The sequence below is a fragment of the Thermobia domestica genome, chromosome 6, assembly GCF_964235325.1.
Source record: "Thermobia domestica chromosome 6, izTheDome1.hap1.1, whole genome shotgun sequence".
Classification (NCBI taxonomy): Eukaryota; Metazoa; Arthropoda; class Insecta; order Zygentoma; family Lepismatidae; genus Thermobia; species Thermobia domestica.
In genome coordinates, this window is record NC_137459.1 from 150,227,621 (window position 1) to 150,241,579 (window position 13,959).

The 13,959-nt window shown below is 35.0% G+C and overlaps 1 protein-coding gene across 8 annotated transcripts in view; it reads left to right on the forward strand.

Moving 5' to 3' along the window:
• The window catches only part of LOC145688262 (ciliogenesis and planar polarity effector 1-like), a 97,408-nt gene that overhangs the window by 78,267 nt on the left and 5,182 nt on the right, over positions 1-13,959 (forward strand). For 7 of the 8 annotated variants that reach the window (XM_081762235.1, XM_081762237.1, XM_081762234.1 and 4 more), the window contains 3 exons: positions 6,306-8,156; positions 9,015-9,697; positions 11,129-11,202. In XM_081762235.1, coding sequence (XP_081618361.1) covers positions 6,306-8,156; positions 9,015-9,697; positions 11,129-11,202 — 2,608 coding nt within the window. The remainder of the gene's footprint in view (positions 1-6,305; positions 8,157-9,014; positions 9,698-11,128; positions 11,203-13,959) is intronic. The other variant, XM_081762241.1, reaches the window with a different exon arrangement.

Here is a 13,959-nt window from a genome sequence, read left to right on the forward strand (position 1 = left end):
TCATTTCAAACAAGCCATCCATTTTCCCGATCTCGAAAATTATGTATCCAACAATAATGTCAGTTGTTTGTGAAATTTTAATTTTAACCCCTTCCACCTTCTGCCGATAGGGCTCAAGTTAAGCTTAAGTAACATTGTCATTATTCATTTCGCCGACATCGGAAACTATAGATTGCATACTAATATTGATCATTTTGAATGATTTTTACATGTCACCTCTTCCAAATTCCACCCCTTGGGGTATCTTACTCTCACTATATTTTTTTTTCTAAATTATAAGTCATATGTGTACCAAGTTTGGTTTAAATTTCTCCAGGCATTTCCGAGCCACGCTAGAATGTACATTGATACACATACATTCAAATATGCATGTATGAGCAGCTCGGAGGAACATAATGGTGAGCGCCAGTTTCGGTAAAATTGAGTTATTAGGTGAAATGGGTTGAGATAGAACCACAGAACAATATGTAGGTAGTCTACTTTCGGAAATGCACTTACAGATGGCAGGGAAAGCTTGTAATTAGAAAATGTCACATACCATTATGCTTCCCCGAGCCAATCATATGTCTGTAATTTCCAATTCATTTGACATGCCCATTCTTGCCTAAACTTGCATTCAAATGTTATCAGGATTGTCATCTAACAGCTTAAAGACGCCGGTCGTTTTCGATTATTTTTACATTTCACCCAACCTTAAAGGTGGCTAAACATGGACTTAAACGGTATCAGAAGTGACACTATTTATCTCAGGAACCCTAAAATATAGATTCGATTCTAATACAGGTCATTTTTTATTATATTTACACGTCTTACTTAACACACCATCCTAGGGGCACTTCCCCCACTGGGGCTGAACTTAGACTTAAATGCCGTCTGGATTGTCACTTAACAGCTTAAACACCCGAAAACTTTGGATTCGACATTAATATCGATCATTTGAGACATTTTAACTTCCACTTTTTATGCCGACGGGACCGAACATAGACTTCAACGCTATTGGGAGTATTACTATTTATCTCAGCGACATCGAAAACTATCTATTCGGTCGTTTTCAACCATTTTATGTGTCACCCTCTCCCACTCCTCCTAGATGTGCTAGGGGTTGAACTTTGAATTGAAAGGCATCAGAACTGTCACCAATCAACTTGGAGACCCAACAGCTATGAATTTGATGCTAATATTAGTCGTTTTCGATTATTTATACATGTCAACATCCCCTGCCCCAGGTATTATAATGAGGGGTAAACTTGGACTTAAACGGCATAGGAAATCTTACTATTCATCTCAGCAATCCCGAAAACTATGAATTCAACACTAATATCGGTCTTTTTCGATCATTTTTATGTCACCCCTCCTACTTCCCCTCGGTATGCTAGGGGGAATTACCCTACAGTATACTTTCCTGATTATAAGTAATATGAGTATCAAGGTTGGTTAAGATTGATTCAGACATTCCAGAGTTATGCTGAAACATAGATACATTCATCTATATATATTTTATAGATGTAAACATATGTATGTTCAAGCATAATTCCCTGGAGTGCTTGGAACAATGTTAACCATACTTGGTACACGTATTACTTTCAGTCTGAATAACAGTACTGTGGGAGTAAGACTCCTCCTGGCACACTTAAGTTGGAGTGGGAGGGGATGACATACAACAATGATCGAAATCACCGACATTACTATCGAAATCATAGTTTCCGGTGTCGCTGAGATGAATCGTGAATTCGATGCCGTTTAAGTTTAAGATGACCGCGATTACTGTCGAATTTATCATTGTTGATTGCCGATTACTGTGTTTTCGGCGTTGCTTAGATGTTGGGTGCCAGGATTTATAGGGGCAACGCCGAAAGCGTTCCCTGTCGTTATTTATTCTACTCGGTATTTTACTTTGTGATAGAGGCAACGATGAAAGCATGTTTGTCGTTCTTTATTCTACTCAATTCCTTAATTTGTGACAAAGCCAACGCCAAAGGCTTTGTGTTTCGTTGTTTATTCTACCATACTTCTATAATATAAAGATCTGTGTCTGTTCCACCATAACTCTGAAACACATGGAGTTATTTCAACCAAACTTGGTACAATTATGATTTACAATCCAAGAAAAATTATTCTGGTGTAGGACATTCCCAGCCTTACTAGGAGTAGGAGTAAATAGGAGAGATATAAAAATAACACTGGTCAACATGATTTGTTTCCACAAAAGAAGTAAATGCTGAGGGCCTAATGCAGTCCGTCCTCCTGAGTTCAAAAATGTAATCAGAATTTTTCCATTAGGCAAGATTTTGTTGTGATAGTCATTTTTTCCACCCTTATACGCGTAATGGACCGTATTTTATTGAAACATGCTTGTGTTATGAGCGACATAGCTCAGTTGTTTATTAACGTAGAAGGAAGATTTACGTTTCAGATTATTGTAGAAAGATAAAGTTTCCATTTGGTATGTCATCAGCAATCCCATAGGGAGGTGGGTATCGTTGAATTTCTGTAAAATATTGTGGAAATTGTATATTTTCAATTGCTTAACTCCCTCTCCCTTGCCGGACCTTCTGATCCATGTCCCAACGCTTTTGAAAATTCCTGTTTTAAGGGGAGCATATTCTATCTTCTAAACAAGGTGTGATCAAAGAGTACGGTGAATGTAGTTGTACAGTGTCATCTATCGATGTTATATCCATGTCAGCTAGTAAGCCCGGTAGTCTTAACCTTTGGTACATTCAGTGTCGAGTTTGAACGAATTGTGACGTGTTAATTGGCTTCCAGAGGCAAAAGAGTGGGGACGTGTTAAGAGTGTCTGTCGCGCGCCAACATTAAGTTTTGTTTTAAGCTGTACAAAAAGTGCCAAAGAGACTCACGAATTGTCAAAATCAGTGTATGGCGATGAAGCGGTGGCATAGTAGGTTGTTTACAAGTGATATGAGTGATTCAAAAGCGGCAAGCAGTCGGTTGAAAACGAGCAAGGATCGAGACGTCCTTCAACGTCAAAAACAGATGAAAACGTGCAGAAATGGCACAAATGATTCGTTCAAATAGGCGAATGACTATTCAAAAGCTTTCCGAAGAACAGAACGTCTCGTATGGGTGTGTGGAAATGCCGATTAAATGGGCAAATGGCTTCCTTCTTCACCACAAAACGCGCCGTGCCACATCTTGCTTTTGATCCGTGAGTTTTTGGCCGAAAAAATATTCTTGTCTGTCCACATTTACGTGCTTTCCAGATATAGCATCTGCGATTTCTAGCTCTTCCCAAAAATTAAAACCGTGCTTAAAGGACAATGTTTTGACACTGCTCCTGACATTGAGAGGGTCATGACAGATCAGCTGAACGCTCTTCCAAAAGAAGCCTTCCAGAAATGCATCCAGTCATGGATTCAACGTTCGGATAAGTGCATTACTAGCCAAGGACAGTACTTTGAAGGAGATTAAATCAAATTCCATGTAAACCTATTACTTTGTTTCTAATAAAATTATTCATCTTATTTTTGATCTTACCTCGTACATATCTAAATGAATGAAACTACATATATCCGCAAACTTCTCCTAGACCGCCGGACCAGTTTTGATTACTTTCGTACATGAGTGGGTCCTGGTGTATAATAAGTTTCTATCATATTACTTTGATTAAAATACGTATCATAAGGGAAGGGGATGGAGGGGTTCAAAATTTGTGCAAGAAATTGAATATCTCACAATTCTTTCAACATAGGAAGATGAACTTGGAATTTAAATTCTTCATTAAAATATTGGAGCCGTAACCAAGGATTTTTGAAAATTCCTGATTAAAGGGGAGGGGTGAAGGAGGCATCTTCTATCTATCTATATCTATATATATCTATATATATATATATATATATATATATATATATATATATATATATATATATATATATATATATATATATATATATATATATATATATATATACACGTTAATGTAACTATCTTTGTCCCTCAACTCCTCCAAGATCTCTGGACCGATTTTTATTATTTTTGGTTCATGATTTGAACCATAGCCTAACTTGGGCTTTTGTCATGTTACGCTTGTTAAGATGAATATTCTAAGGGGGAAACGGGAGTTCAAAATTTTATGCGAAAAACTGAGTATCTCACTACTTTTAACTGAGAAAGATGAAACTTAGTACATAAAATTTTTATTTGAAAAAATAGCACCAATGTCTTAGCGTTTTTGTTTTTCAGTTCCCGTTTTGTGTGGTGGCAAGAGGGGAATCTTCTATGTATATAAAATTAATAATGATATTTGTCCGCGATCTCCTCCTAGCTGTGTCGATATTGATTATATTTGACACATGAGTGTATCTTGGCCTATATTATGTTCTTCTGGCATTTGTTAGGCAAGGGCTTGAAGGGTGAGGGGTATGACACGTAAACATGTGTTTGACGGCTAGCTCCTCCTAGACCGCTGCACCGATTTTGATGATTTTTGGTACATGGGTGGATCCTGGCCTAACTTAGGTTATAGTGTGTTTTTGGCTACGGGAGGAGAAGACGTGAATGAGTGACATGTAAAACCGAAAGCAACCGATATTAGTGTCTAATCTACATCTTTCGAGGTTACTGAGATTATTAGTAAACACATCCGACGTCGTTGAAGTCCAAGTTCAGCTCCATCGATATGGGCTGGGGAGAGAAGAGGGTTACGTGTAAAAATATTAGAAAACGTTCGATATTAGTGTCCAATCCGTGAGATTAGTGACACTACCGATGCCGTAAAAGTCTAAATTCATTCATTCATATATATAGAAGATAGTGAACAAGCAGGAATTGTAAATTATATTTTAGAAAACAGGACTTAAATAGTTGATTATTATTATTATCCTTTTAAATGCGCAGATACAAAGAAGATAAGAAACTGAGTTAAATTATTAAATGTTAAAAGCACGTGACAAAAAGCATGAAATTAGCACTAAAAATATGTAATCGGAAAGGTTTCGAATATGGCAAGTAGTTACACTGCAGTTTTTACTATAATTTGTATAAAATTCCTTTTACCTACATCTAAGCCTTATGCTATACTTCTTTTGATATCTTCTTACTATTTAGTAATCAAAATGTTAGGAACTAGTAAATTAGTAAAATTTAGCAACTAGATATTATTATTATTTAGTCTCATGTCTTTATAGAGAATTGGTCCTGTTCTGAGTATTGCAAAAGTTACTTCTTTCTCAGTTATTTGACAGCTGTGTGTTGTTGAAAGGTGCTTAACAAACTAGAAGCACCGTTGTATCCAGTTTACTAATTCGATAATGCATATTGTTTCAAACATTTTAGAATAGAGAGAGTATATATATACAGGGTGTTACAGAAATGTGTCACAATATTTTGAGAATAGACTCTTCACATCAAAATAGGAAAAAAAATCATATGGACCTGTGGTCGGAAGTTCATAGTTTCGTAGTTATAAGGTGCTGAAACCGTGAACAATGAATTTTGAAGGTCCATAGTTCCACTACTATGGGACCTGTCGTAGTCGAGTCAAGACATCACTGAGGAACTGGTATGTGAACTATCCATGTTTAAGAATGCTCCAGTATTTGCACACTAGTTTTTTAGAGAGGTAGGTGGAGAGTGATCTAGTACTCCCAAACAGCCTCTCTAAAAATGATTGTGCAACTACCGGTGGCTCTGAAAGATGGATATTTGGATAGTTCGCATACTAGTTCATCAGTGATGTCTTGACCCGACTACGATCGGTCCTATAGTGGTGAAACTATAAACCTTTAAAGTTCAGTTTTTCACGTTTACGGCACCCTATAACCACGGAACTATGCACTTCCGACCACAGGTCCATATGAACTTTTTTTTTTTTTTTTTTCCTATTTTGGTGTGGAGAGTCTATTCCCAAAATATTGTGACAATTTTTTAACACCCTGTATATATAGTGCTTGGAATCCGTTTTTGGAAGTCTGTTATTGAACGATAAAGAATAATAATATAACATGTTTTTGCTAGTGCAAGTTTAGGGGTGCAATACTCCAGATTATTGGTACTGCTTTGAATTTGTATTTTATGTATTTCTATACTTGTACTTACACGAGCAGGGTAAAATCAATATCTTTTTCTATTTTCAGTCTTCCCGTGTGTATGTAATCAAAGTTTATAATCACGTTAAAGCTTTGTAAGGTGATATAAACATATCACTTTTTACCTGACAAGATTTTGCGTTTTAATGTATCATGTCTCCATTTGTATCATACCAAATCAAAACTTACATAATTCATGTTACCTCTTATAACTCTTAGAATTTGTCGTAGTCTTAATTTAGACAATTTTATTCCCTACAGATGTCTACATCATACGAGAAACTCGTATCGACTACATTGTTTTGGGCTGGTCTCTTACAAGATTTTGTAAATGAATTTGATTGGATGGAGGATCTAACTGTTTTAGCTGTGTCACTAGCAGCAGAATGTAAGTCATCGATGTTAGTAGCAGATGGATTGGCGAAAATAATCCCAGATCTCAAGTCTTTACCTCAAGATGTTTGGCGAATAGTTAATAAAGTATTAATAAAATGGAGGAGAGAAGTAATTCCTTCCAGTCAACCACGAAGTGATGCAAGAAATAATACGGATAAAACATCCGAAGGTCAAAATCAACTTCTATCTGCATATTTTACTGACCGATGTCAATATTATCTCGGGTTAAAATTAAAGCGAAACCAAGTTTTCTCAGACTGTGTACAGGATAGTGATTGTGACTTGATGAATACAAGCAATCTTTTCCTGGAATTTGACTGTCCAGGCATTTCCAATGAAATGAAACATATAGTGAAAAGTGCTTTAAAGGTACAGCGTTTCAGATTTTTTGAAGTTTCCTATGTTTTCTCCAATTTCTTTACGCACTTTCTAATGGATACGCATTTTAGTAAAGACCATGACCCGTCTAATGTACCTTTACTGTGCTGTTTTCGGAATGAAATTTCAGTAGAACAATTTAGCAGTATTAATGGAAAATTATTTTTAAAGAAATCTGGAGTTGGAATACCTCTTAATAATGATCTGAAACAAAGTTACTTTTTGTCTGTGGACCAAATGCTTAATCAGGGGACTGCGGCTAAAGGTTTTTTTGATTCCATGTCTACGTTCCTAAAACCTCCAAATGTCAATGATAGGTGTTCTATTTTTAATTTCATTAATCGGGAGAAACTTCGTTTGGTACCTGTTAGAATTCCTGAATGCTGTAAGTCTCAAATGAAAACTTTAATATGGTGGTATATATGGCAACGAAAAACATGTATATTTTCAGATAGGAAACAAGAAACTGTTAGACCTTTGACTTTTAAAGAAATAGTTCTTTCCCTTCTATTAGAACATGAGCGTGTGGTTGCTGCACACAATAGAAGTACTTATCATGCACAATGTCGATTAGTTTTCATTAGTTCTGCAGGTGGCAAAGATTCTACACATGTTGAAGATAATCATGAATATATCAAAAGAGTCAACTCAATATCTGATCAAACAGTAAATGCAGAGCAAATTGTCAATACAGATATCCTTGAAGCACAAAAGGAGAAAGAGGATGAAAAGCAAATTGCCAACGCAGATGTCCTTGAAGCACAAAAGGAGAAAGAGGATAAATCTAAAGAAAATATTATCCGCACATCTGAGTCAGAGTTGCATGAAGAAAGTGAAAAATCGTGTGTTTATCAAGGCAAGACAATAAGTAGAAATGAAAACGACATTGGAGAGGAAATAGAGTTACCTGATACTTCAGAAAAAGTTGATAGCACTAGTGAAGTGTTTGAAAATGGAGTAAAACCAAATATAGTGCGAATTGAAAATTCTGTGGAATCCGTTGTAACAGTAACAGACGAAAAGGAATCTGACATCACCTTCACCCATATAACAGCAAAATCACCCATAAGAAATGCAGAAGTTGCAATGGATCATGATAAGTTACACTTCATGAAGGAAGAATCGTCAGCTGAAGCTCCTGCAGAAAAGTTAGATGAAGTAGACAATCCAAACAGCACACAAGCTAAAATTGAACTACTAAAATTGCATAGCGCTACATTTTCACTTGCTGGAAACCACCCAGCAACAATTGTTAAAACGGACGAACGACATGTTGAAGAAACAGATGCATACACTGCAAATTCATCTGAAACATTGTTAATAGGCGCTAGTTTGAAGGTTAGTATATTTTAATTAACAATTTGAAGTATCTAAGTTAGGGACTGTCATTCGTTGAGTTCAAATTTAGTTGTCCCGTTAAAATTCCTTTGACGAGTGAAATAGCTGAATTGTAAGAATATGTAACGTGCGTCTGCAATTTCTGTAAAAGACAGTTAAAACAGTAATTTTCTTAGTAGTTTCTATTTGCGTGGCCCCTTTTCACCTCAATGCATTTTCCATTAACAATGAATCAGTTATGATTTTCAAAAATCCGAGTTCTTTTGATTCAAGCATCCAATTAATTATTCTATTCTGAATTCAAGGCACTTCTTTTAGTATGAATATTTAGACAATTCATATCTAAGAAGTAACTGAGTAGTGAATTTTAAAAAGAAATCAGATAACCATAAATATTCAAAAAGCAAAGCTTTTTTTAATTAGGTTTCATGAACTAATGATCGTTTCATAACTTTATCAATTCTTCTGTCTTTATTCTTTAGCTACTAACATTGCATCTATCGTATATCAACCTTCCATCTCAGAAATATTTCCTTTAACTGCAGCATGTGGGTTCATCATTAGTTCAATCCACACGCTTATTGATGTGTAGTTTCTGATATATTGATCCAGCAATGTCAAAAGTGCCATGTTTTTATACAATCAGTAGTCAGAAAATAGACCATATTGTAGTCTTAATATCCTTTAGGTACACATAATTCGTAGATGTAATTTCATCATGTTTCATTGATCTGTCGTCAAACAGACACACTAAATCTGTATTATTTCAATGTAAAAATAACACTGATTTTCTGGTTTTAATCATCATATAGTGAAATAGTAACTTTCAGTGACTAACGTGAATTTTTACTGTTTTAGGACTCTGGAAACAAAAGTGCTCAGGCGAAGAATAGTGAGTTTGATCCCAAAAATAACACTCAGTTCAATAACGTTCTTAGTGCTGAATTGCCTAAGAAACAACAATGCCTGACATACAGTAAACAATCTGTATTTGAAGTACGCAGAACTGAACTGTTCCCGAAAGAATTGCTGGCTTCTAGATTCAATAAACAAAGAAAGCATTCAACTTCGGAAAGGGATGCCTCCGATATAAAGGAAGCCACAATAAGTTTCTTTAAACCATCTCTTACAAGTACTCCTGCTCACAAAATGATTGTGAAGCCTGCTTCTACTCATGAAGATATTCAGAAAGAAGCATCTAGTCGTGTTTGTGTTATATGTAGAACTATTTTGAAATATTCAAAATGTGATAAAAGTGTCTCTTTGAATGCATACTACCAGTCGTGTCATAAAGCTTGGACTAGTGTTACTCATGAAAAGCAAGATACATTGTACAGTCGTTTATGTTCAAAATGCCGTGATTCCTATCTACACTTAAGTTCAAGAGGTACATTCATATCTCACAGGATGTCTGATCATTCTCTTACGTCGGATTCCAAATTCTGTAGTTCTGCAATAAGAAGAGAAGATGTAGAAAAGATTCAGGAAATTGCTAAGAGGGACCAGGATAAAAGCATCGCATATGATGGTACAAAATTAAGGTATCAGTGTTTTTTTATGATATGCAATTGCGAGTAGTTAATTTTACTTTGATAGTATTATGAGACATAAATAGGCTTCAGCAATAAACATAAAAGTATACTATATTGTCTTTTACAACATAATCTTACAACTAATGTGTGCATCATTGTTAAGAGTGGACTGGTATGTCACCATTAGAAGAAAATAGATAATAGTAATAGATACAATTTGCTAATATGGTTTTCATTTTTTTTTCTTTCTTTCTTTTCTTACATATACAAAATTTAAATAAGTAAGCTATTTCTCAAAGCAGAATAAAACCTATCAATTATTATTGGGAATAAACGACATATTTTTAACGCGCCATAAAAATTCGTTTTTCTCGTTTCTTTCTAAAACTATGCAAGAAAATTTGTCCTCGATTATTTAATTTTGTTATTCTCAATAAATCTATAAAACAATAATAATACCTGTTGTGCTGTATGGTTGCTAAACATGGTCGCTTACTCTGAGGGAAGAACGTAGACTGAGAGTAATTGAAAATAAAGTCTTGAGACGAATATTTGACCCAGGAGGGACTGGAATGGGGAATGGTTGAAACTTCATAAGGAGGGATTACATAATTTATACCGTTTATCAAACACTGTTACGGTCAACAAGTGTAGGAGGCTCAGGTGGGGAGGTCATGTATCCAGAGTGGAAGAAAGTAAGAACGCTTTCAAAGTTTTAACTGGAAGACCAATCGGAAAACGACCATTAGGAAGACCTAGACGTAGATGGGAGACAATATTAAGATAGATCTCGAAGAAATGTGAATACTAAGTAGAAACTGGATCCAGTTGGCTAAGGATAGAAGTCAGTGGAGAGCTTTTGTGAATGCGGCATTGAACCTCCGGGTTCCATAAGCCATAAAGTTAGTTAGTTATTCTGAATATCGCCTGTCAACTGATATATATCTCATCTTTGCACAATGGTATACTTAAACAAAAATTGAAGTGTAGGAGTTACTTATAATTTTGGACTACATCTCATTAACTGTACTATTTATTGTCGTGTTGCTAGTGTCATAATAAAGAACTTAATGAGAGTACATTTTAGTACAAGTTTCACTTCAATAAAGTGGCATTGTTCTCTGTTCTCGTACAGAATCAGTTTATACGTTTACAAAGAAATTTATTCTTTTCTATTTTATCGAAAACTGTGCATGAACTTCTATATGTCCACATATATCATTTTGTTCAGATCAGTGAGAACTCTCGATTGATGTGTGCCTCATCTTTGTATATATATTTTTTTCATTAAACGCTAATTAATATTGTAGAATTTTACATGAAAACTAATATCATTAGTTGAAAAAAAAAAAAAAAAAAAAGATTTGCCACAAGGCATAGAAATATTTACCGAGGCAGACAAAACTTTTAAATTCTTAATGACGTTTTACTCTCTTTCAGTAGGGTGGATGTAATGTCGACTCCGAAAATCCCATTGGATTGTAAGAAGTTCCAAGAAACAAGTAAAATAAAATGTAAGTCGGGAATGTAGGAAATGTCTATATTATAATGTTAATTAACTATAGCCTAGTCTTTTTACTTTCTTTCCTTTATTGTATGATTGTATGCAAACTTATTATTTTAAATATGTTGGCTCTGATGTGTGTTATTTTTTTAAATACTACTAGAACTGCTGGAAACTCATTTGTATTTACAATAGAGTCTATTAGATGCCTGTTATATGACTAGAATGAAGGACTATTGGGATTATACTTTCGGGATAGATTTTGAATATAAGTGTGACGGTATATTTCTTAAATCATGTTAAATAGTTTATTCAGGTAAGAGTTGGCCGAGAAGTGCTATTTGGTTACTGTTTTAATACTATGTGGCCCATTCATATATTGGCCACATTCCTGAAACAGACTTTTTTTTTTTCGTTCAATGAGGATGGAATTTGTTAGTTATAAATCAGCATGACTTCGTTCTATTCCCACTTGATATTAAGACTTCTATGTGACTTCTTGTTGTTAATGTAGATATTCATAAAAACTATTCTCTCTGAGGTCTGGATATTGGAACGACTTCACATCTCGCTTCAGTAATTAATATTGTATTATAATTTCCACAGCATTATTGATGTCAAGTGTGGGTTCTGTTAAGAAGCGAGAACTTGCTTCTTATGAACGTGCATGAAAACATACAATTGGTTGGTCCATAAAGCTTCTACCTAAGTTGGTGCGCTAAGAACATACTTTTCGTTGGGGCTTAAGTGTAAGCAGCAAATAACTGACCGTTTGTCATAGTTGCTACCTTAGTATATCATGTTTATAACATTCAGTTCAATACTTGAGACGCCGAAGGAAATGTTGGACAATAACTTTCGAATTTCCTTATGGGTTACATCGCACGCCGCCTTAGGCATGGAAACCGTTTTGCAAAGTTTATTCCACATAACCACTCATTGATATTATATCTTGGAAGCAAGATCAGGTCACAATGACACGAATATACAAAAAAAAAAAAAAAAAAAAAAAAAAAATGTTTTTACATTAACTATTGCACACATGCCTGAAATTCCATATCTAAATAAATATTTAACTACATGTATACTTTTTATTCTGGAAAACAGCATAATTCTTTACGAGGAATATACATCAGCCAAAAATTATTCTTCCTTGATGTTTTCTTGTATAGAAATGACCATGAGTTTCGAGGGTTAATAAGCTAAGTTTCTAGTGGCATTGACGTTATTCGCGCCAAAAACTGTTTGTATCATTTAAACTGTAGCGTAATGTCTCAATTCTTCATCGAAATACACAAAGCAGGAAGTGTAGAAATTCTAAAACATCGTGGAGTCAGACAAGACTTTCGCCAGAATAGTCTCAATGCAGTAGTCTCAGGAATATATCTGAGTACCGTAATAAATATATTAAATTACAGACGAACACCTCTTTTTGAATAATTCTTATCTGAATACTTTAAATATCATATCTTAGATATATCCGTCATAATTATATACTAATGTCGCAAAATTGCATTTGCAACCCTTATTTATAACCATACAACGGGCACCTCGTCGACTTCATCGTAAACAGGAATTAGTTCCCAGAAGATTCCACAGTATCAACTCCATAAACAATTACATACTTTTGTTTTGCTACATGCGTCCGGGAAGAGCGCTCTATCACTGAGCAATTGTTTCCCTTCCCTTCTAAAATTGTGTTTATATCGTAGATTCTCTTTACACCTCTATGCCTTTTCCCTTAACTTTAAAAGAAAAAATTCAGTACCTCAAAAGTTGTTTGGTTTTCACGAAACATGTAATTACGTAGGGTGATTAAGAACTTCTAAAACACTTATTTCTCTCCGAAACGGATGAGGTTACATCAAATCTGACTTCACTTGTGCAAATCGGATAAGAAAGTCTATATTTTAGGATGTTCCTTGGTCATGCACACCATATTGAATTAACTTCACATTTTGTAAATGGAAGGGGATTACATGGGGGTCAAGCAATTCCAGAATTATCACAGAAATGCAAGACTGTAATTAACTTCTGGATAGCTTGAACGGATAAAAGTTGATATCATCTGTGTTTGTTGCAGCTGGCCCTGACAGGACAAGAGAGAATTGAGGTGGTTCTAATAGATGCCGATTTCAACCTTACGTTATATTTGAATGAGTGTTCTTTCCATACACACCCTATTGACCCACACTTGGCCACATTCTCTCTTGGACAGTCATTGTGCACGTATGATGATTGTATGTTTGGACAGTTTATGTTCTATGTCTTTTGTGAGAGGCACTTTTTATGAATGGTCGTTTCCAGATACTTTTATACTGGAAAGGAACAGTTTTCAACTTACTGTTCATATTCTTCTTTCATGTATAGAACCACTTTCCGAGCGTTGAATTGTACACAAATTTCAGAAATACCATATATTTCCAACGTATCCTTTGATCCGTATCCGGAGGAGAACAATTCAAAAGAGGAAGAAGTGGTTTAAAATTTATGCGAAAAGTAGGAATATCTCACGAGCTCCTTAGTAAGGAAAATAAAATTCACTACTTAAACTCATTCTTAAAAACACACACATATATATATATATCAGATGTTCTAAAAATGGCACCCACGGACCACAGAGCACTATTCTACAGCTAAAAATAAAACGAAAATGCTATATGATGAAATGTCCTCCGTGGCCTCCTTAAGCCGCTACAGAGAACTGAAAATTTACTATGTGGCAACATTGTAGATTAACTTTGAAACAAGCATTTGCTTTACGAGT